Source organism: Myotis nattereri (assembly GCF_964212035.1).
Source record: "Myotis nattereri genome assembly, chromosome: 1".
In the NCBI taxonomy this organism is placed as follows: Eukaryota; Metazoa; Chordata; class Mammalia; order Chiroptera; family Vespertilionidae; genus Myotis; species Myotis nattereri.
Genome location: NC_138075.1, coordinates 18,251,731 through 18,275,329, shown reverse-complemented (window position 1 = coordinate 18,275,329; position 23,599 = coordinate 18,251,731). Strand labels below are relative to the sequence as shown.

General features: G+C 42.9%; 1 protein-coding gene and 1 pseudogene across 2 annotated transcripts in view; both read left to right on the top strand.

The window, feature by feature from the left end:
* The window catches only part of TSHR (thyroid stimulating hormone receptor), a gene marked incomplete at both ends in the record, with an annotated part of 99,484 nt that extends 85,700 nt beyond the window's left edge, over positions 1-13,784 (top strand). Inside the window, 2 exons of the mRNA XM_081114309.1 lie at positions 9,701-9,889; positions 12,380-13,784. Coding sequence (XP_080970435.1) covers positions 9,701-9,889; positions 12,380-13,784 — 1,594 coding nt within the window. The remainder of the gene's footprint in view (positions 1-9,700; positions 9,890-12,379) is intronic.
* Positions 3,824-4,766, top strand: LOC308526642 (transcription elongation factor A protein-like 8; annotated as a pseudogene). The gene is made up of 2 exons: positions 3,824-4,180; positions 4,588-4,766. The product of its transcript is annotated as a transcription elongation factor A protein-like 8 (transcript).
* Positions 13,785-23,599: the final 9,815 nt, after the last annotated feature.

Sequence of the window (23,599 nt, the reverse complement as noted above, 5' to 3'; positions counted from 1 at the left end):
AATAAGTAACTGTGCTGTGACTTTAATGTAAAAAGAGCCATAAGAGATATTAGAGGATCAAGATTATTATTTCTGGTTAGGATAACCAACAAAGGCCTCATTTAGCAAGGTGATATTTAAGATGGTCTTCAGATGAGGGGTAGAGTGACAACAGAGATAGAATTATAAGAGAAAGAACAAAAGATAAGTCTAAGGAAAGCATAGGGTGTGTTCAAAAAAACAAAAAACAAAAAAGAGAGACTACAAAAAAAAAACTGGCAGTTCCAAAATAGTCACAGGGCTGTACAGCATAGGGAATATAGTCAATAATATTGTAATAACTACGTATGATGTCAGGTGGGTATTAGACATATTGGGAGAATCACTTCATAAGTTATATTAATATCTAACCACTAGGCTGTACACCTGAAATGAATATAATATAAACTGTAATTGAGAAAAAAGAAAAGGAGAACATAATTTGGGCTGAAGAATAGTGTCTAAAAGTATGTTGTGCTGAAATCATATTGTGAGGAATACGACCTGGCTCAGCAGGTGGGCTGACCCGCTGAAGGGTTACCATGGAAATATTAGTTACGGTTGCATAACATGTGACAGTGTGTGGCTCTCTTCAACTCACCCCCATGCCTTCTTTCCTTCGCCTCTGCCCTCCCTCAGCCCTGACTCTATTAGTCCTGGATGCCTCTGTCCCAGCCACTGTCTCGGGACTGCTCTGGGCCTCCCGGCTATTTAGCAGGAACTGGACCTCCCTCAGGGGATGGGAAATCGAAATTGAGCCGGAAGATCTAATACCTGGAGTTCCCTGTCTTCCTTTCTGTGTTTGCTGAGCGGAACCTTCAGAGCAGCTCTCTTGGAGGGAAGGGAACCTCCGAGGGGTGGAAACCAGAGGAGGTTTGTCTGCAAGACTGCTCTGCTCATGGACTGTGAAATGAAGTACAAAGATAAACAGACTTCGGCAGTGGCCCTTTGGGCACCAGCCAGACTCATGCCAAGGGGCTGAGTTGCCGAGGAGGCAACCGAAGCAGGTTGCCCTTCCTCAGTCACATGTCTTCAGAGACCCAGCAAAGGAGAGGGCCTGAGACCATTTTGTGGAGTCTACGAGAGCTTCGAGGGAGGTCACAGAAGAATTTGAAGAGAAAGAACAATTACATTTCCAGAATTGTCTGCATGCTGGTTTCTTGCTGGGAGCCAGAAGATGGTCAGTCTAGCCCTAGGAATCTTCAGAGCAGAGAAGTTGGGTTGACAACTCAAGTTAATTGGTTGTTAACATCTTTTACTTCCATAGCCACCAATATGAGAAAAACAGTAAGGTTGTTTTTTATAACTACTGAGAACGAGGGGGCTGGCTCTTGGTGGGAGAGATAATGGAGCCATTGCAAAGATCCTCAAAGTCATACAAACCTTTGCAACCCTTCAATTGACTAAAAGTACAACTAGTATCATCCTCAAAACTTTTCTATTTTCAAAAATAGAAGTTCTGCAGAGCACTGGCCTTCTTTTTATCTCTATCTCCATTCACTTCCTTGGTGATCTCATCCCTTTGACTGCATAATGCCTATGCTATCCAAATAGAAATCTCCAATTCAGACAACTCTCCCAAATTCCAGTCTTTATGATACACTGCCTACTTGACAATGCCATTTGGATGTCTAGTAGGCATCTCAAATTTGATCTGTCTGAAACTGAATCCCTGATTATTCCTTCCAAACCTGCCTTCCTGCGGCCTTCCCCATCTCAGGAAATGACAACTCCACCCTTTTAGTTGCAGACCTGAAATCCTGGAGTCATTCTTAACTTCTCTCTTTCTCTCATACCCTATATCTAAGCCATCAGAAAATCCCATTAGCTCTATCTTTTAAAGTTATACAAACTCCAACCATTTTCAGCATCTCCACTGCTATCACTCTTGTCCAAGGCATCATCCTCTCTATTATTAGTATCCTTGTTTCCACTCTTTCTCCTCTTTAGTTTACTTTCAAAGCAATAACCAGATAGATCCTTTTAAAATTAGTTTATGCCATTCCTTTGAAGGCTTATGATCTCACTCTGATGAAAGGACAAAGTACTTTTGATCAACTACAAGACACACATGATATGACCCCCTATTATCTGACTTCTTCTCACACATTTCCTAAACTCCTCAAACCCCCTCCCCCACTACCACTGTCTCAGCTCCAGCCACCCTGGCCTCCTTGCATCCTCAAACACACCAAGGTGCACTCTCACCTCAGGGCCTTTGCACTGGCTGGTGTCTCTGCTTGCAATGCTCTTTAAATATCAGCATGGCTCTCTTGCTCACCTCCTTCAGACCTTTGCTTAACTATCTCTCCTCAATGAGGCCTTCCTTGACAGCCTCCATCATCTCTAATTATGACCACACTCCTGGGCTCTTCCTTACTTCTCTATAATTCTTTTCCACATGATACTAACAGTTATCAGCTAACATTCTGCAAGTTTTTACTTTTTTTTAATTCTCTCTCTGCTCTATAGTATGTAAGCATGAGAACAGGAATATCTGCATTTTAGTTTACTGCTATAGCCCAAGAATCTAGAATTGCACCTAAGACATAGAAAGCAATGAATCTCTATTGAATGAATGCATACTGTGTTTTTAAATTCTTTTAAACAATTAATTAGATAAGCTCACTGCCTTGAACTTCCAGGTCTTATACCCTTATTTTTAATTTAGTATTAATCATTTGTTAAACTGCCTTTTAAGCCGTAATCTTCTTTCTTCTCTTACTAGTTGTTGCATTTCATCTACCAATTTACAGATGTGGCCACACATTTATAATGATCAGCTTCTTCACAGTGACCTTCAGAAAACCCACATTCATTACAAGCAAGCGTAACAGATGCTTACATTGCTGCTGAAACACTGGCAAGCCAGCTGGTGCTTATTTCATTTGCAATTAAACTCATCAAAGGTCAATGTTAAATAATGAGGACAAAAAAAATGGAAGAAATTGAAATTGTTCTAATGTTTGGAGATGCTACTGTACATAATTGCTTCTGAGGAGCAATTTGTTCCTCCTGTGACCTCAAATATCAGTTGGCTCTTATTTTCTAGCATCATAAAATTGGGTGACCTTCTTGCCTTGTATGTATCCCTATAGGACTCCCTCTCTCTGAATTCAGGTCCTGTTAGTTTCATCGGACACTTAACTTGAGATGATTCCCATGACCTAGACAATTAGACTTCAAAGTGTCTGCCAGGCTAGGCTCCGCTGCATGCTGTTCTGTGAGGAAATACTTGCTAGAGACAGATTCTCATGAAGCTTAGTGCCCATCACGTAATGAACTCTGTGCAAAGTGCCAGAGTCAATAGAGAGAGGGAGGCCCTCCAGCTTGTAGGTTTCCATCCACATGGCTACATTCACAAATTCAAAATCCCTTAACTGCTGATAGCTACTCTCTTTTGTTTTATTCTGAAGATATTATTTTATAAAAGAAGGTACACTAATAGTAAGAAATTCTGGATTCAAAGTGGTCCAAAAATTTAGATGAGTGAGGAAAAAATACAGCTTCAGATAACTTAAAATAATCCTGCCCTGTTGAATTTTAGGATTTCTACAGCTGAGGCCCTTCCTCCATCAATGCCAGAGTTGGCAGACTGTGTAGAGTGGCTCAGTTCTCAGCCAGTATTTGTTCTAAGATCTGCAGTCTTATGTGTTAAATGAAGTAATTAGAAGTTGAAGGTGATGACATATAGTCCAGGGCCTGTTTCCTGAAACAATTCCCTATTGCTGAAGAAGGAGAGAACTTCCCTGGATCCTTTCAGGATTAATTTGTTCAAAAAGGAAATAATAGGAAAATACTCAACATGCAAAAGTCTTGTGAAGAAAATGAAGGAAAAGCACAGAACATACCAATGACCGCCCTTCAGAAGAGGTCCCACAGGAGGCAGAAGGAAATCCTCAACCTTCTGAAGAAGGGGTCAGCCAGAAGCAGAAGGAAACCTTAGATTGGCTGCCTCAGCCTGTCTGGGAATTGAAAGAGGACACTCCCGTTAGACATTTGAACTCTGAAGAAATGCTAAGAGGAGTCAATGAATTGGAAAGGCTTAGGGAAGAAATAAGAGTAAGAAACAAGTTTGTGGTGATGCATTTGAAGCAAAGACATTCACACAGTGATCCTTATCCTGAGTACTTTAAGCCTGAATTTTTTTTTTTTTTTGTAGGTTAGTAAAACCTAACCCCTGCTTTCTTTCTGTTCACATTTTCTGAGGTAGCTTTTACCTTCATTTTACTTTTAATCATCTGGTGGAATTTTGTTTTAGGTAGTTTCCTTGTTACCAAAATTTTATATTTTGACTCATTCTCCAGGTCTGTTTTTCAATTGGGAAATCTTACCCAAATGCATAAAAATATGTCTATTCCAGAGTGCCCTTAGTGGTCCCTCAGATCTGTCTCTTGCTTCAACAGTATTTGAATGGAACAGACTGACGGACGCCAACCCAGCCTTTGGCCACCCTTGGGAACCACCTCAGCCATCCTCAGCCTCTGAGACCAGGCAACACCGTTTTGTTTTGTTTTTTCTACTTTAACTCCTTATTGCTAAACAACCATGAGCTCCCAAATTCATCAGAATCATTTCCCAAGGTGGAGGCTGCCGTCAACAGCCTGGTCACCCAGCATCTGCGGGCCTCCCACACCTACCTCTCCCTGGGCTTCCATTTCCACCATGACGATGCTGCTCTGGAGGGCCTGGGCCACATCTTCCACAAGTTGGTGGAGCAGAAGCACGAGGAGCCCAGCTTCTCTTAAAGACGCAAAACCAGCTCGGTGGCCGCATTCTCTCCCAAGCCTTCCCAGGATGAGTAGGGTAAAACCCAGGACACCATGGAAGCTCCATAGTCATGGAGAAGAACCTGAACTAGGCCCCTGTGGGTCTGCATGCCCTGTGTTCTGCCCACGCAGACGCCCATCTCAGCAGCTTCCTGGAGAAACACTTCCTGGATGAGCAGGTGAAACTCATCAAGAAGATGAGTGACACCTGACTCACCTCCACAGGCTGGGCTGGGTAAATGTCTCTTCAAAGGCTCACCCTCAAGCACAACTAGGAGCCTTTAGAGCCCAGAGCCTTTGAGGGGTCCCTCTGCATCTCCCTGGTGTCTAGTTTTTGCCTGAGCCTCTCCCTGAAATCACTAGTCATTCTTTTAACCACCCTGGAGCCTTCTCCCTTGTATTAGGCCAAATGGAAACAATAAGGCTTTTTGCAGCAAATAATTTAATAATAATAATAATAATAAAATGTTTATTCCATATTGTGAAGTAAAACATAGCAAGTTACAAAGCAGCATGTTTAGTAACAGCTCACATATGTAGGGTAAAAGTGTGTGTGTGTGTGTGTGTGTGTGTACGTGTGTGGATACATACACACATCAAAAACTTAACTGTGCTTATTTCTGTGTGATGTGCATTTTATTTTTGCTTATATGTATTTTTAATGAACACATGTCACAGATAGAGTGAAATTTTTTAATAAGTAAAAGAATAAATAATTTGCAACCAGCTTATAAGGGCAATGGGGGCACCTAAACTCTTTTTTTTATTTTTTATTGATTAAGGTATTACAAATGTGTCTTTATCCACCCACCCCCATTATCCCCTCATCCCCCCAGTTTTGCCCTCACCCTCACTCCCTGTTGTCTGTGCCCATCCCTTATGCTTATATGCATGCATACAAGTCATTTGGTTGATCCCTCTCCCTTACCCTGACCCTCCCCTATCTTCCCTCTGAGGTTTGAGCATCTGATCGACGCTTCTCTGTCTCTGGATCTGTTTTTGTTCATTGGTTTATGTTGTTCATTATAGTCCACAAATGAGTGAGATCATATGATATTTATCTTTCTCCGACTGGCTTATTTCGCTTAGCATAATGCTCTGCAGGTCCATCCATGCTGTTGCAAATGGTAGGAGTTCCTTCCTTTTTACAGCAGTGTAGTATTCCATTGCATAGATGTGCCAAAGTTTTTTAATCCACTCATCTGCTGATGGGCACTTAGGCTGATTCCAAATCTTAGCTATGGTGAATTGTGCTGCTATGAACATTGGGGCGCATATATCCTTTCTGATTGGTGTTTCTGGTTTCTTGGGATATATTCCTAGAAGTGGGATCACTGGGTCAAATGGGAGTTCCATTTTTAGTTTCTTGAGGAAACTCCATACTGTTCTCCACAGTGGCTGCACCAGTCTGCATTCCCACCAGCAGTGCACGAGGGTTCATTTTTCTCTGCATCCTCGCCAGCACTTGTCATGTGTTGATTTGTTGATGATAGCCAGTCTGACAGGTGTGAAATGGTACCTCATTGTTGTTTTGATTTGCATCTCCGGATGATTAGTGACTTTGAGCATTTTCATATGTCTCTTGGCCTTCTGTATGTTCTCTTTCAAAAAGTATCTATTTAGATCCGTTGCCCATTTTTTGATTGGGTTGTTTGTCTTCCTTTTGTTAAGTTGCATGAGTTCCCTGTAAATGCTGGAGATTAAACCCTTATCGGAGATATCACTGGCAAATATGTTCTCCCATGCAGTGGGTTTTCTTGTTGTTTTGTTGATAGTTTCTTTTGCTGTGCAGAAGCTTTTTATTTTGATGTAGTCCCATTTGTTAATTTTCCCTTTAGTTTCCATTGCCCTAGGACAGGGGTGGGCAACCCCTGGCACGCATGCCAAACATGGCACGCCAGTAACTTTTGCTGGCACGCGAAACCCTCTCTTATCTTCCATTTACAATTTTTTTCTTAATATCAACTTTTTTATTTTTCAGATAAATTCAGTGTAGGTGCATCTTAGATAAATATAAATTTTACATAACAAGTTATCTTAAAGACCATAGACATGGATTGACGAGAGAGGGGAAGAGCAATTTCTATGCCTCTGCCTTAACTCTCCCTGCCTTCCTAGATCTGACCAGTGTTTTGGTTTCATCCACATACGCTTGTGAATCTTTGTTCTCAGTGATGAATTTTGTTAAGTCTTGTAATAGGAGTAGCCTGACGTATGAAAGTAGTAGCTCGTGCATATCTCTGAAGGTCACGAAATATAAACCTGATGTAAAATCTCTGTCATCAGTGATGCAGCAGCAAAAGTCCCACTGATAATATCAAATGGAGTCATAAATTTTTCTGTCAGACTATCAGTGTACATGTATACATTAAAAAATAAATGTATTTTTCATCATCATATACTGTGTTTTTGTCACTCAAATGAATTTTATTATTTCTTCAAGGTTCTTCACATACGTACACCTAAGCGATATCAAGTAGGCATAACATGTTCTCAAAAAACTAGGGTTGTCACACAGAAGAATTTTGAGTCAGAGATTTTGCTGGTTTTGGCACGCACTCACAAAAAGGTTGTCCACCCCTGCCCTAGGAGCTGTGTTGGTGAAGATATTGCTTCGACATATATCTGAGATCTTGCTGCCTGTCGATTCCTCTAATATTTTTATGGTTTCCCGTCTTACATTTAAGTCCTTTATCCATTTTGAGTTTATTTTTGTGTATGGTGTAAGTTGGTGGTCTAGTTTCATTTTTTTGCATGTGTCTGACCAAGTTTCCCAGCACCATTTATTAAAGAGACTGTCTTGACTCCATTGTATGTTCTTGCCTCCTTTGTCAAATATTAATTGAGCATATTGGTTCGGGTCAATTTCTGGGCTCTCTATTCTATTCCATTGGTCTATATGTCTGTTCTTATGCCAGTACCAGGCAGTTTTGAGAACAGTGGCTTTGTAATACTTCTTGATATCTGGTATTGAGATCCCTCCTACTTTGTTCTTTCTCAGGATCACTGCAGCTATTCGGGGTGTTTTGTTTTGTTTTTTAATTCCAGATGAATTTTTGGAGAGTTCTTTCTAGATCTGTGAAATATGCCGTTGGTATTTTAATGGGGAGTGCGTTGAATTTATAGATTGTTTTGGGTAGTATGGACATTTTAATGATGTTGATTCTACCAGTCCATTAACATGGTATGTTCTTCCATCTGTTTATGTCTTCCTCTATCTCTTTTTTCAACGTCCTGTAGTTTTCTGAGTAGAGGTCTTTTACCTCCTTAGTTAAGTTTATTCCTAGGTAGCTTAATTGTTTTGGTGCGATGGTAAATGGGATTGTTTTTTTAGTCTCTCTTTCTGTAAGTTTACTATTGGTGTATAGAAATGCCATAGATTTCTTGGCATTAATTTTGTATACTGCTACATTGCCAAATTCGTTTATTAAGTCTAATAATTTTTTGATGGAGTCTTTAGGGTTTTCTGTGTACAATACTCTGTCATCTGCGAATAATGACAATTTTACTTCTTCTCTTCCAATTTGGATGCCTTTTATTTCTTCTCCTAAACTCTTGATGCGATAACTATCTACACTAATAAAAGAGAAACATGCAAATTGGTGTCACTCTGCTATGCCCAGCAGCCAATCAGGATGCGTATGAAAATTAACCCAACAAAGATGGTGGTTAATTTCATATGCAGGCGTGAAGTGAAGACCGAAGGCTCCAGCCCGAGTGTAGACTGAAGACTGAAGACGAGTGAAGACTGAAGAGTCTTGGTTTCTCCGCTGCAGCCAGAGTGAAGGCCTGGGTCCCAGGTGCCGGAGGAAAGCCGGTGCCAGCAGCCAGGGGAAGGAAGGCCTATTGCACAAATCTCTTCGTGCAACGGGCCTCTAGTCCTATATAATAAAAGCCTAATATGTAAATCGACCAAACAGTGGAACAACTGGTGGAACAACTGGTTGCTTTGATGTGCACTGACCACCAGGAGGCAGACACTCAATGCAGGAGCTGCCCCCAGCCCACAGGCCCCAGGCCAGCCAAGGCAGGTACCAGTAGGGGTCCCCTGATCGCCCCACCAATCACCCCACAGACTGGCCCTGATCACCAGCCGGGCTTAGGGACCCTATCCATTCATGAATTTTGTGCACTGGGCCTCTAGTTAAAATATAAACCTCAAATCACCTCTGCATATCTTAGCCAGAGGAATAAAACTGATCATTATTACAGAAAAAAAAAGTCAAAGATAGTGCATTCAGCATAACCTTTTATTTCCTCTGCCTCCTGAAATCTCCCTAAAAAGATGGAAAATGAAATTTTGATCCCCAGTTGAGATGTGTACAGGAGGTAAGCGTAATGTTTCTCTCTCTCTCTCATCTCATGAATTCGCCATGCAACTACTATGACTCCCAAGTTCTGCATCTTCAGGAGATTTTCATGATATTGGTGTTGATCCATATCATTGAGCAGTTCATTAAACCCAAAACCCCATTCCCCACAGAGACTGAGAGCAATTTCAGCCCCGTTGAGCCTGTTCAAATATATTTCTCTTGCCTCTTGAAACTCTTTAGTAGCTATAGGTATAGATTTCCAGAGTAGAATTGATGTCTGTCCCTGACTCCAAAAGTTTGTATGTATTGCAATGGATAAAATATAATGTCTGCTAAACAGTTACTGTATTGATGGATACCGGAGTTCCAAGCAATAAAAAGGGGAGACCCTTGTCACCTATCACTTAGAAGCCTACTATCCTTTCTTAGACCAGTGGCTATATATAAAGAACTCAGAGTGTATATTCAGTAACAGAAAGGAGCCTGTGATTTTTACATTAATCCCGGGCTTCTTTGACTTTCTGGGCAACAGTTAGAGGCTTGGATGCTCACCACTTCTCTGTATGACTGTTTTCTCACCTCCACCCCCACCGCCCCCAGGGACGTCTCTTATACCAGTGTTACTACCCTACCTTCCAAAGGCCTGGAGCACCTCAAGGAACTGATAGCAAGAAACACTTGGACTCTAAAGAAACTTCCAATTTCCTTGAGTTTCCTCCACCTCACACGGGCTGATCTTTCTTATCCGAGCCACTGCTGTGCTTTTAAGAATCAGAAGAAAATCAGAGGGTAAGTGGCAGGTGTCTGGGATAAGCAACAAAAGGCCTTGGGAAAAGCTGTATTAATTTCTGGGTCCGGGGAAGAAGCTTTGTGGTTTGAAACCATGTGGAAAGAATTGGAAGTATCCACAAGAAACATGAAATCCATGGGACACAATGACGCAGACTCAACGTGGCTACAGATGAGAAATAAGGCCAAGGTCAATGGAGCACAGCAGGGGAGGGGAGACTAAGAGATGACATAGGGGAGAGAGGAATGACCAGATCATGTAGAAATCTTATCAAGATTAGATTGCATGGCCTCCAAACGCAACATGCATTAGATGCCACCATTCCGAGGACAAACTTAGAAACACAAGTAATTGAGTTACCTGGTCAATTAGGGCTTTGCAAAGGTCACAGCTTACTGGTTACATATGTGGGGGCTTTGGAATCAGCTGGGTTTGTACCCCATCTCTGCCACTTCCTAACTGTGTTATCTCAGCCTACTTACTTAGCCTCCCTGAGCCTCTGTGAATGGAGATCATAATGCTATCACTCAAAAAGGTTTTGAGAAGATTACATGAGAAACTGAATAGAAAACACCTATCACAATAACCTGGAATATTATAAGCTCTCAATGTGTATTATTTTATGATCAGGCTGCAAAGGAGGGATGGTCTTTTTTTTTTTAAATTGATTTCAGAGAAGAAGGGAGAGGGAGAAAGAGATAGAAACATCACTGATGAGAGACAATCATTGATCGGCTGCCTGCTGCATGTCTCCCACTGGGGATCAAGGCCACAACCCAGGCATGTGCCCTGATTGGTAATTGAACCCGTGACCTCCTGGTTCATAGGTTGACACTAACCACTGAGCAACCGGCTGGGAGAGGGATGGTCTTTTTCTCTCCATGCTTTCTCTGAATCTTGTCCTCACCTACACTTTTACTCTGTATTATTTCCCCCTTCGTGTCTCATGCAATCCCATTTTCCTAATACTGCCATCATTTATTAGTATAGTGCAGTGATGGTGAACCTATGACACGCATGTCAGAGGTGACACGCGAACTCATTTTTTTGGGTTGATTTTTCTTTGTTAAATGGCTTAAATATATAAAATAAATATCAAAAATATGTCTTTGTTTTACTATGGTTGCAAATATCAAAAAATTTCTATATATGACAGGGCACCAGAGTTAAGTTAGGGTTTTTCAAAATGCTGACACGCTGAGCTCAAAAGGTTCGCCATCACTGGTATAGTGTGTTCTCTGTCTCTAAATAATATCTACTGATTGACATTTTGCATTCATACTTGCATTGGGAAATAATTCGGGATCTAATAGTGAGCAGAAGCAAATGGGAAAGTTGAGCAGATGTGCAAAGGTCAATGGCGGGCATAACATCTACAGAAAACTAGGAGTGGGGTATGGGGGTGCTGATAGCAGGCTCTATACTGATGCCATGTGGCCCAGAGTAGGAAAGGACCAGGGATGGGTGGGAGGCTAATGAACTGCATAAGGGCAGGGTCCAGATTTCCTATTAACCTCCAAACAGGTTGGAATAGGCAGCCCATTGGCATTTTAACCCAAGAGATGAATCAACATCTGCCCAGTAAGTTAAAGAATCTCTTTTGATGTCAGTCTTATAGGTTAACAATAAACTAAGTCTTACTCGACAAGCATGCCTGCATGATACTGTCCATTTACTCATTTGTTCAGTGAATAGGACAGGCAAGAATATTTTATTTACATTCCAGTAGGGGAAGTCAGAAAATAAACAAGCAAACAAGTAAGATATCAGATAATGCTATGAAGGAAATAAACACAAGGGTAGGAAAATTTATCTAAGATCAGGACAGCCAGGCCATCATTGCTCAGTGATTGAGCATTGACTTAGGAACCAGGAGGTCAGGGTTCCATTCTCTCATCATTGATGCTTCTATCTCTCTCTCCCTCTCCCTTCTTCTCTGAAATCAATAAAAATATATTTTAAACATAAATAAATAAAAATAAAGAGATCAGGGGCAAAAGGACAGTTGAGTTTAAAACTGAATGAGTAGAAGCAGTCATGAGTTTTCAGGCAAAGGGAACATGGTGTTCTAAAGCTCTGAATAGGAATAATAACAATAACTGACATATATACAGCACCAACCATGTTCCAGGTGCTGTATAAGAGCTTTAAAAATATATTAAATAGATAATTTCATGATTCTGTTTTTAAAATAGGATAAACCAAGTTTCATAGACCTTCCCAAGGTGAAACAGCTAGGAAATAGTGAAGCCAGGTCCTAACCTAGGCAGACTGGCTCCAGCATCCATGCTTTTTCTCTCACTAATGGTCTTGAACTGGTTGCAGAAGAGATATAAGGGCCAGTTCACTGGAGCATAGTTTTGAAGGGTAATAGGAAATGACGTAGGAGAGGTGGACCTAACCAGGTCATGTAGAATCTTTTTGCTACATGTTGTGGGGCCCATTAGTGGGTTTTCAGCAAGCAGTGATTTATTTCTGTTGCCTTGCAGAATCCTTGACTCCTTAATGTGTAATGAGAGCAGTATTCAGAGCCTGCGTCAGAGAAGGTCTGTGAATGCTTTGAATGGTCCCTTCTACCAGGAATATGAAGACGATCCAGGTGACCACAGTGCTGGGTACAGGGAAAACAAGTTCCAGAATTCCCACTCTCATTATTATGTCTTCTTTGAAGAGCAAGAAGATGAGATCATTGGGTTTGGCCAGAAGCTCAAAAACCCACAGGAAGAGACCCTACAGGCCTTTGATAACCATTATGACTACATAGTGTGTGGGGGCAATGAATACATGGTGTGTACCCCCAAGTCAGATGAGTTCAACCCCTGTGAAGATATAATGGGCTACAAATTCCTGAGAATCGTGGTGTGGTTTGTTAGTCTGCTGGCTCTCTTGGGCAATGTCTTCGTCCTGGTCATCCTCCTCACCAGCCACTACAAACTGACCGTCCCGCGCTTTCTCATGTGCAACTTGGCCTTTGCAGATTTCTGCATGGGGATGTATCTACTCCTCATTGCCTCCGTAGACCTCTACACTCAATCTGAGTACTACAACCACGCCATCGACTGGCAGACAGGCCCCGGCTGCAACACGGCTGGTTTCTTCACCGTCTTTGCTAGTGAGTTGTCAGTGTATACACTGACAGTCATCACCCTGGAGCGCTGGTATGCCATCACCTTCGCCATGCGCCTGGACCGGAAAATCCGCCTCAGGCATGCATATGCCATCATGGTTGGGGGCTGGGTTTGCTGCTTCCTGCTGGCCCTGCTCCCTTTGGTGGGAATAAGCAGCTATGCCAAAGTCAGCATCTGCCTGCCCATGGACACCGAGACCCCTCTTGCCCTGGCATATATTATCCTTGTCCTGCTGCTCAACATAGTTGCCTTTATCATCATTTGCTTCTGTTACGTGAAGATCTACATCACAGTCCGAAATCCCCAGTACAACCCAGGGGACAAAGACACCAAAATTGCCAAAAGGATGGCTGTCTTGATCTTCACTGACTTTATGTGCATGGCCCCCATCTCATTTTATGCTCTGTCAGCTCTTATGAACAAGCCTCTTATCACAGTTACCAACTCCAAAATCTTACTGGTTCTCTTTTATCCACTTAACTCCTGTGCCAATCCATTCCTCTACGCTATTTTCACCAAGACCTTCCAGCGGGACGTGTTTATCCTACTCAGTAAGTTTGGCATCTGTAAACGCCAGGCTCAGGCATACCGGGGCCAGAGGGTTTCTCCAAAGAACAGGACTGATATTCAGGTCCAAAAGGGCACCCAAGACACGAGGCAAAGTCTCCCCAACATACAGGAGGACTATGAACTGCTTGAAAAGTCCCATCTCACCCCAAATAAGCAGGGCCAAATCTCAAAAGAATATAAGCAAACAGTTTTGTAAGCTGACCCTATACTACTCACAGTGTTAAGGGAACTTATAAACGGCTGGTTTCTTGAACATGAATTCTAACCCCTTGACACACACAAGCCAGCTTACCTAGCTATTGTGCAGGTAACATTTCATGGGGCAAGAGTTCATCTCCTGAGAGGAGCTAGCATTAAACTAATCATCCTTCCCCCACCCCCACCCCAACCCCACCCCCCATACACACACAAGAAGGAAGAAAGGCTACCAGTATATCCAAACCCCCGGTGATATCAAAACAATCTATACTTTCTGGAAGGCTTGTTTGATGCTAAATGCAGGGATGACATTGTGTAAGATGCTTCACAAGCATCAACTCATCCATTTCAACACTGAGCTTTTCACTTTTATACAGCATTTCATACTAAAGATTCAACAGATGGCAAAAGGATGAACTCGGTTGGCAATCACAAAATCAGCCACATGTTGGCTCAGCCCAACTTCATGTTTCCTGATATAGCCAGAGGGAGTTTGAGTTCCTTGAAAGTGAGAAGTCAAACAGGACATCACACAAGAAATGGCTATTATGAGACATGAAGGAGGGGGAAGGCTTAGCTTTGTTTTTTCAGACTCTGAAACTATTAATCATCTCTTCACCAGGTCCTACCTGATGTAACTCAACTGTTATGTGTTGCCCAGAAAAACTGGCAGGATTTCAGCTTAGGTGGCCAGGCAAACTAAAAATTGCTCATCTTGGCTAGTCTCATAGCCTAAAAGACGTGAACTTAATAAATATTTCTAAGTAGCAACAAGTAGGAATTATGAGCAGAGAACACTAAATCGCCCATTGATTAATAAAGCAGACTGGACACCAGGTTACTGTTGAACCTCAGGCAAATCATGTGGTCTCAGAAGTCTGTAGAAATGAAGGAGCTTGGTGGCCTCTTCCAGTTTTAAAACTCTATGTGCATCCCTTTCCTTTAAAACCTGTTTCCATGACAAAGAGAAAGAGAAATATAAGAAAGAAGATTCTGTTTTTCCTATCTTTAGGGATGCCATCACTTCTCTTTGGAGCCTAGACATATAACCCAGGAAATATTTTGTTTATTTCATATTTGGTTATGAAACAAATATTTGTTTCATTTTTGGTTTGTACCAATAATTCTACTGAGTGACCATATTGGGGTGGATCTGAGTCATTCATCCAATTACTAGACCTACAGCTATAATTATCAGGCCAAAACAGATTGCATTCATATAATAGAAAAAAATAGTTGTACAAATTTTGATTATTTAGAGTTACTGTTTCACTGTGCAAATTCACTTGAAAACATTTGTCTTCAGGGCTGGTTTCTTTACTTAGCTGTTTCCAACTCACAATACAGTCCTAAAGCTATCAAGAGAAGTTTCTTCTCCTAGAAAGTACCAGCACTTTCCAACCCTGTTGACCACTGGGCATGAAATGCTATTCCCCAGCAGTGCTTCCTTACTTAAAATGGTCAAGATCTTCATCTGTAAAGGTACTCTCCAAGTTATCTGTCAACACAGCCCCTTAATTTCTTCCCAAGCAGAGATGCATTTGGTTCTCAGTACTCATGAACCACCCATGAGTTAAAAACACACCATGAATTAAAAGATTTTGTTGTTTTAAGTTTGTGGAATAGGGTCGGTGGGCCCAATGGGCCCCCAGAGGTGATCCACTGATTCACCTGGAATTTCTCCATAGCCATACCCATTTCTGATCATCCCTGTAACTTGGATGTCTTAATAGAAATATCATACACACCTAAAATCATGACTTATCCACCAGTTCACTTGTTACTAGTGAAATCAAACAAATGTGTTATCTTTTAGCAAGTGGTTTCTCACTTGTGACGTTTTGAAATATCATATTCTGATAAATAATGTGTTTTATCTTGAGTAGTTGAAATAATACTTTGATAACAGTCCTAGAAAAGTAACTTCAACAGAATGGTTACTAAAATTTGCATTCACAACATGAAATAAAATTTCCTCCTGGGAAATGACTATGTTGGGTCCTAGAGTATTGATTTTTATAATTTGTGAACTTCAAGTTTACCATTATATGTGTTAAAACTAAAAACAGGAAGTGCTGGGGTCCAACCCCAGCGGGTCCAGGGATCCCCAAAGGTGTGGACGGAGTCAGCGAAGAAGGAATGACACGGAGGCAGTCATTCAGTTGATCTGGCCAGGGTCTCCAGCCAGGATCTCCAGCCAAGTTCTGGTCTGGATCTCCAGAGAGGTTCTGCCTAGGATCTCCAGCCAGGTTCTGTGTCCATGTTCTCTTGCTAGGTTCTCCAGATTCTCCAGCCAGGTTCTGTAGCCATGTTCCCTCGCTAGGTTCTCCAGCCAGGTTCAGTCATCAGGTTCTAGTCAGGTTCTCTTGCCAATTTCTGTAGTCAGGTTCAGTCCAGGATCTTTTGCCATGTTCTCTCACTAGGTTCTGTCTCTAGGTTCTGAGGCCAGTTTCTGTCCAGGATCTTTTGCCATGTTCTCTCCAGCGAAGTTCTTCTGTCTCTAGAGAACGTTCTGTGTAGGTTCTGTGCCTAGGTTCTGTCTCTCTCAGTGCTGTCTTCTTAGTTCTGTGTGTTGCTGTCTTGTTACATCTGCATTTATACCAGTTGATTCAATCCTATCAATCTCTATTACAAAGGTTAGGGCGTTTCTTATCTCCATTCCAGGGAGTAAAGATTATGTAGCTTAAGCATGATTGTTCATAGTTAAAGTGATTAATTACCCGCCTGGCACTTAGTTAAGAGGTTTTATTCCCTCCCTAACTTCAGGGGAAAATCCCTACCTGGGGAAACAACCTTTCTCAGAGACCTTGGTTAAAACACATAGTGCCAAGAAGGTGAGCAAACATATTAAGAACCGTATGCCATATATGCCAGGTCCCTTGAAACAGCAAGCATGGACCGGCTCCCGGCAAATGTCCCTGTTCGGGCGCCATATGCCAGGGTCCAACCCCAGTGGGTCCAGGGGTCCCCAAAGGTGTGGACGGAGTCAGCGAAGACTATCCACCCTCTTCCTACGGTGGAGTCCTATCCATCCCAAGAGTGGGGCTTACCTAGGGGTCCCTGTTCGGGAGCCAAGGAAGCCCTGGCCAGGTGTCTCAGTTGGTTGGAGCATCGTCCCAACAATAAAAGTTGTGGGTTTGATTTCCAGTCAGGGCACATACCTAGGTTGTGTGCACATATGAGAGGCAACCAATCCATGTTTCTCTCTCACATTGAAGTTTCTCTCCCCCCACCTCCTCTCTCTCTGAAAATCAATAAAACCATATTCTCAAATAAGGATTAAAAACAGGAAGAAAACAATTGGTACATTTACTAATAAATCCATATAAATAATTGACTATCAACAACTTCAGTATAACATCGTATCCTTATTTTAAATGCTCTTTATGTGAAACAACTCATAATATATTATGATACTTTGACAGCAGTGATGGCTAAGGGAAAAAATATGGTAAGTATTAACCCTAGGAATATAAATAGCACACAATCCTATCTAATAATAGACAAACATGGAAATTGACCATACCTTCGCTATGCTTCCCATTGGCTAATCAGCATGATATGCAAATTAACTGCCGACAAAGATGGGGGCTAATTTTCATACTGCAGACAGGGCAGGACAGCACGAACTGGTGTGAGCCGCCATCCAGGCTCCTGTGTGCGACCCCAGAAGCTGCAGGCCTGCCGCCCGGGACCTGGATCCGGGTCCCAGGCCACAGGCCGGTGCCCGTGTGCAGCCGCAGAAGCCGCCTGCCTGCCGCATCCCACCATGATCCACTGAGTTATGAGGCCAGAGAGCAAGGAGAACTTCCGCCCCTGAATCAAAGTGGGGAGCGGAGGACACGGCCTCCCCTCCTAAAGTCGCCAAAGGACAGGACCTAACCTAAGCCACATCCTCTGAGACAGCCCGGCAGGCACCACTGACCCGCCCTGCAGGCCAAGCCCCCCTCCTTCTTCCCCTGTCCCTGCACAGCTCCCATAGCCCCCTGCTGGCTGAGTCGGGCACAACAGGTTTGCAGCCACAGGGGCGATTTAGCAGCTAATGAAAAATGCGAGAACAAACAAATGAAGCAGCTACTGCAGTGGGGAAAAGACCTTCATCAAATTCGTTGTCGCTGAGAAACTGAGGCAGCCAGCACAGGCCCCTGCACAGGATGAGGCTTCTGCTTCTAAAGAAACGTACTGGGGTTAGAGGTGAGGGGGTGCTACCTTTCCCCTCTCAGAGCTCTCGGAGGAGTCTGTGCTCCCTCTCCTGGTATTCTTAACACCCAGAGACCCCTCCCCAGTCCAGGCAGGAATGTTCCACGCTGACTGCCTCCAGAAAGCAGAGAACAAAGAGGCACTTCTTGACTTCAAGCCTCTAAACCAGTGGTTCTCAACCTTGGCTGCACATTAGAATCACCTGGGAATCTTTTTAAAATCCTGATTTCTGGGCCTCATCCTCCAGAAATTCTGTTTCTTTGGGGTGAGGCCACAACATTAGTAACAAAGAAACAGAATTTCTGGAGGATGAGGCCCAGAAATCAGAATTTTAAAAAGATTCCCAGGTGATTCTAATGTGCAGCCAAGGTTGAGAACCACTGCTCTAAACAGACTTGACCACTGCGGGCAAAGACCTGCAGCTGAGAGGGGACAGGTTCTGGGTGTCGAGGTCCAGAGCGTGGAAGGCCTCCTGGGGGAGCAGTGGATCTGGAAGCCTGTGTGCTGGGTCAGAGACACTCCTGCCTCCCACCCTCCCCTGCCCTGCACATAGACGTGCCTGGACTGGGGTGAGGAGGAGAAGGAGAACTGGAGGGAAGGAACGCTGAGTGTTTGTTGGCGGCCATGTAAAAAGGACTGTGACCCGACCCTCCCGCTGAGTCACTCCCTAAGGCAGCAGGAGACGGAGGGTCTGAGAGCAGCCACACAGCGTTGTGGCCGTGATCCAGGCACCAAGATGGTGTCCGTGCAAAGGGGCTGAGGAGGTGTCAGAGGACCTCACCCCAGAGAGCCCAATAGCTCTTTGTGTGAGAGAGAGACGTTGGCAGGGAGGGAGGGAGAGAGCGAATTGGACTCAAGAGGCCTCAAGGCCCAGATGAGGAGAATATACCAGGGATCAGCATGGACTTGAGCTCTGAGGTGAGGGCCAAGGGCAGCTGGGTGGGGGCAGCCCAGACGAAGACTGAGTTCCAGATATCCTTGACCCTGCTCGGTTCTTTGGCACCTCTGCCTGAGATATACACTGTCTGACATGGAAGCACAGCTCCAGAGAAGGGGGTGGGGAACCTAAGTTAAATAATATTTTGTTTTTGTTTTTTCACTTGGCAGAATGGGGGCTGGAGTTGAAGTTAGGTTTGGTTACTAAACAATAAAGAAAGCAACATTTCTTGCATGCCCGACTGTGTGGTCTGAGTTTGCTGCTGCCTATAAACCGAGAAGAAGTTGTAAAATGAAGGACTAATCTCTAGGGTTTAGGTCAGACCGAGGAGTAGTGCCACTCAGCCAGAAGCTGGCTCATGGCTGGCCAGTGCAGAGGTGGTGGCAGGAGCCTCTCCCACCTCCGTGGCAGCACTAAGAATGTCCAACTAACCGTTTAGGCCCGATCCCTTGGGGGCCTAAGCCTTTAGTTGGACATCCCCTGAGGGCTCCTTGGCTGCCAGAAGGATGTCTGACTGTAAGCTTAGGCCTGATCCCCAGGGAGTGGGCCTCAGTCAACAGGTGGACATCCCCCAAGGGGTCCTGGACTGCAAATGGGCACAGGCCAGGCTGAGGGACTCCGCCCCCCAGTGCACAAATTTTTGTGCACCAGGCCTCTAGTGAAGATAATAAATCTATAAGACTTGGACAGAGTTCACTTTATCTGGTGACTTTCAACTATTTGAAAATAGACTCAAATCAGTGAGGGCAAAAGACAAGTTCTTGTCCTAAAGTTTTTATGTTGCTCAAGAGTGTCTTCTCAAAATACTCTCAAAGTAGGCATGGCTCAGTGGTTGAATGTCAACCTATGAACCAGGAGGTCACGGTTTAATTTCCGGTCGGGGCACATGCCTGGGTTGTGGGCTCGATCCCCAGTATGGGGCGTGCAGGAGGCAGCCATTCAATGATTCTCTCTCATCATTGATGTTTCTATCTCTCTCTCCCTCTCTCTTCCTCTCTGAAATCAATAAAAAATATATTTTTTAAATAAAGAAACTGGTCTTTTAAAACCGGGAATGATTGGTATAGATAGAGCTAAGTTCCTGCTCTGTGGCAGAGGACAAGGGGCAAGAAAACCAACCCATTTTCCATTTCCTGCTTTCACATCACAAAATGAAGCCTGGACATTGACACAGAGACACCGTCACTGCCCCCTGTCAGGGAAAGGCGTGTTGGGGAAGAAGACAGAAAACATCTGCTCACTTTACCCATCCTCAATCTCATTCAAAATATAAATGAACCACAATTACCAGACTACACTCAAAAGTTTCTCAGCAAGGGCCATATTAAATAGATGAGGTAAAGGTTTGAGAAAAACAAGACTAGTATGGTGTCATCAGTGTTCTTTTTTTTTTTTTTTTAAGCAAATCCCAGGCTTAAATTTCATTACATTCCACCTAAGTTCCCCAGACAGTATGGGGAAAGGCTTCTGGAATGATAGAGGACAAATTTAGATGTCAATCTGGATGCTATTGGCAAGTGATTTGTGGGTCTGTGGGAATATGGGACTCCTAGGATTTGTTATTAATAACAGATAGAACCGTTTCACTATCTAGGCCCAGATATTTCTCAAAATGCTCTTTAAGCACTCTGACAGAAGAATGAGGAGAAGTAGTAATAGCTTCAACAAATGTTGGAGAAATGAGATACCCTGACCAACTGATGCCACTGTCCAGATGCAAGAGGAGATGGCTGACATCACACCTGTTTTCACCATCTGCAGGCCAGTGTGGAGAGAGGGAAAAAGTGAGCACACACCTCTGGCACGCAGAGGTCCTCCCAGACATCCAAGTTGCTACTTGATGTCATTTTAATTAGTGCAGCTGAGCGCAGTGATGGCGAGCCTTTTGAGCTCGGCGTGTCAGCATTTTGAAAAACCCTAACTTAACTCTGGTGCCGTGTCACATATAGAAATTTTTTGATATTTGCAACCATAGTAAAACAGAGACTTATATTTTTGATATTTATTTTATATATTTAAATGCCATTTAACAAAGAAAAATCAACCAAAAAAATGAGTTTGCGTATCACCTCTGACACACGTGTCATAGGTTCGCCATCACTGCACTAGAGGGAGCATTACTTGGAGGAATTAGAGTATTTTCTTCTGCTTCTTCAACTCTTTGACCACCTGGCCTACATGGTACCCGTGAGTTGCCTCCAAACCCAATCACCCTGCAGCCACACTCTATCTACCATCTGGAAGACACTCAACTTACACCAACCATTCCATCCTAACTTAATTCCAATATCCTCTCTAACCATTCATGCTATTCTACCCCTCTCTGAATCCTAAAAATGACACATCTATGCCCCTCATGCCACCATTAAGAAGGGTAGAGGGGTCAGTGGTGGTTGTTGCTGCATTTAGGATATATTCAGAACCTTTTCAAGAATCACCTTCATAGACTGGCAATAGAAACAGTGAGAAGGGCAGAGTATAGTAGCAGGAATGGTTGAATGTCTCGGAGTACAGATGGCAATTATATATGATGAGAAATAAGCCTGTGGCTGGTGCTTCTTATCATGTGTTCCAGATAGCTGAAAAGGAAATGCAGAGGCTAATAATTTCATACTTATATGGGTGCCTCTTGGAGCAATGAGTATTGTCCACCATGTCCAGGGGAGGATTCTTTAATTTTTGCTATGTTAATAACAACCACAACAAAATCAATGGTTCCAGGAAATGTCCAAAAGCATCTAATCCACTTAATTGCTTTAAGATTTTTCTCACCTGAGGATATATTTATTGATTTTAGAGAGAGGAAGGGGAGAGAGAGAGAGAGAAACATCAATTGGTTGCCTCATGTATGCATCCCAACCAGGGACCAAACCTGCAACCTGGGTATGTGCTCTGACCAGAAATTGAACCCATGACCTTACAGTATACTGTATTATGCTCCAACTGAGCCATACCAGCCAGGATTTAGGTTTTATTGAATGAACCTTCCCAAACGTGAGGCAATCCTCAGCTTTGTCTTATACAAAGTACTCTTATGTATTAAGAAATGTTCTAATTTAAATGATAATTAATTGAAAGGCAAAGCTCAATTTGCCCATCTATTCAAAGACTGAGTTTAGGGAGACACTAACAGGCTGGAAAATTCAATTATCAAATGTTGGTCTTAATTCCACAGAGATGCTTGGAAACTTCTTTTGAAATATCTCAGCTAGAACCCAATAACTATTTCTGTTACTTTGGCTTTCCAATTACAAAGCCTTCTGAGAGCTGTCAACTAAGTGCTAGGTGGAAACTTGGAATCTGACAACTGACTTGTTTTCTAGCAAAGTAGGGGAGAGGGCGACAAAGTGAAGAAACTGGTATTGGCTTTAACGTATAGAAACATTTTTTAAGGGAAGAATTATCATCACTTTGTTGATAATAAAATTACTGGTAAATAAGGCTAATGATGATAGTTCTATGGTCAGTGAAATAAGATCAAATGCTTCCAAATCATCAAGTCTTTTTGGCTTCACTTTCAAAAGATACTTAGAAAATAACCACTTCTTAGACCATTACTCCTGTCATCTTGGTCTGTATTACGGTCAGCTCTCTTCCTTGGATTACTAAATGGTCTCCATTGTTCTCTTGTTCCCTGGCAGCCTATTATTTTTAAATATACTTTATTGATTTTACAGAGAGAAAGGGAGAGGAATAGAGAGTTAGAAACATTGATGAGAGAGAAACATGGATCAGCTGCCTCCTGCACGCCCCCTCCTGGGGATTGAGCCAAAACCAAGGTACATGCTCTTAACAAGAATCGAACCCTGGACCCTTCAGTCTGAAGACTGACGTTCTATCCACTGAGCCAAACTGGTCAGGGCACCTGACAGTCTATTTAAGGGGTTGACAAACTAATGCCCACTGGCCAAATTGAGCCCACTCTCAGGTTTTGTACCTCCTAAGAGCTAAATGATTAAATACATCAAAAGAAGAACATTTTAAGGCACATGAAAATTACATAAGATTCACATGTTGATGTCCATAAATAAAGTTTTCATATAACACAGTCATTCATTCACATATTGTCCGAGGATACTTTTGTGCTACCACAGCAGAGCTGAATCGTGAGATGCACACCCCACAGAGCCTGAAACGTTTACTCTCCAGCCCTTCACAGAGCAATTTGCCGACCTCTGGTGTATTCTCAACAAATCCACTAGAATGGTCCTTCGGAAACTTAAGTCAGATCAGGTCATTCCTCTGCACGAAGTCTCTTAAGTGGCTCTCCAGTTCTCTCTGAGCAAAAGCCAAAGTCCTCAGAGTAGCCAACAAGGCCTATGTGATCTGGCCCCGATTGCCTTACTGTTTTCATTTCCTATAACTCATCTTTTTGTTGACTTTGTTCCAACTGCTCTGTCCTCCTGCTGTTCCTTGATCATACCAACAGACTCCCTAACCAGACCGTGGCATTGGTACATCCCTGTCTGGACTGCTTTCCCCCAAATAGCTCTATAGATAAATCACTCACCTACATCAGCTCTTTGCCCAAATGGCATCTTTTTAGTGAGTCCTGTACTGACCACCCCACTTAAAATTCTAGCTTATTTCATGTTGGAATCTTGATTCTCCCTATCCTGCTCTATTTTTCTTTTTTCTATTGTGTGTATCACCTCCAAACATACTATGGAACTTAC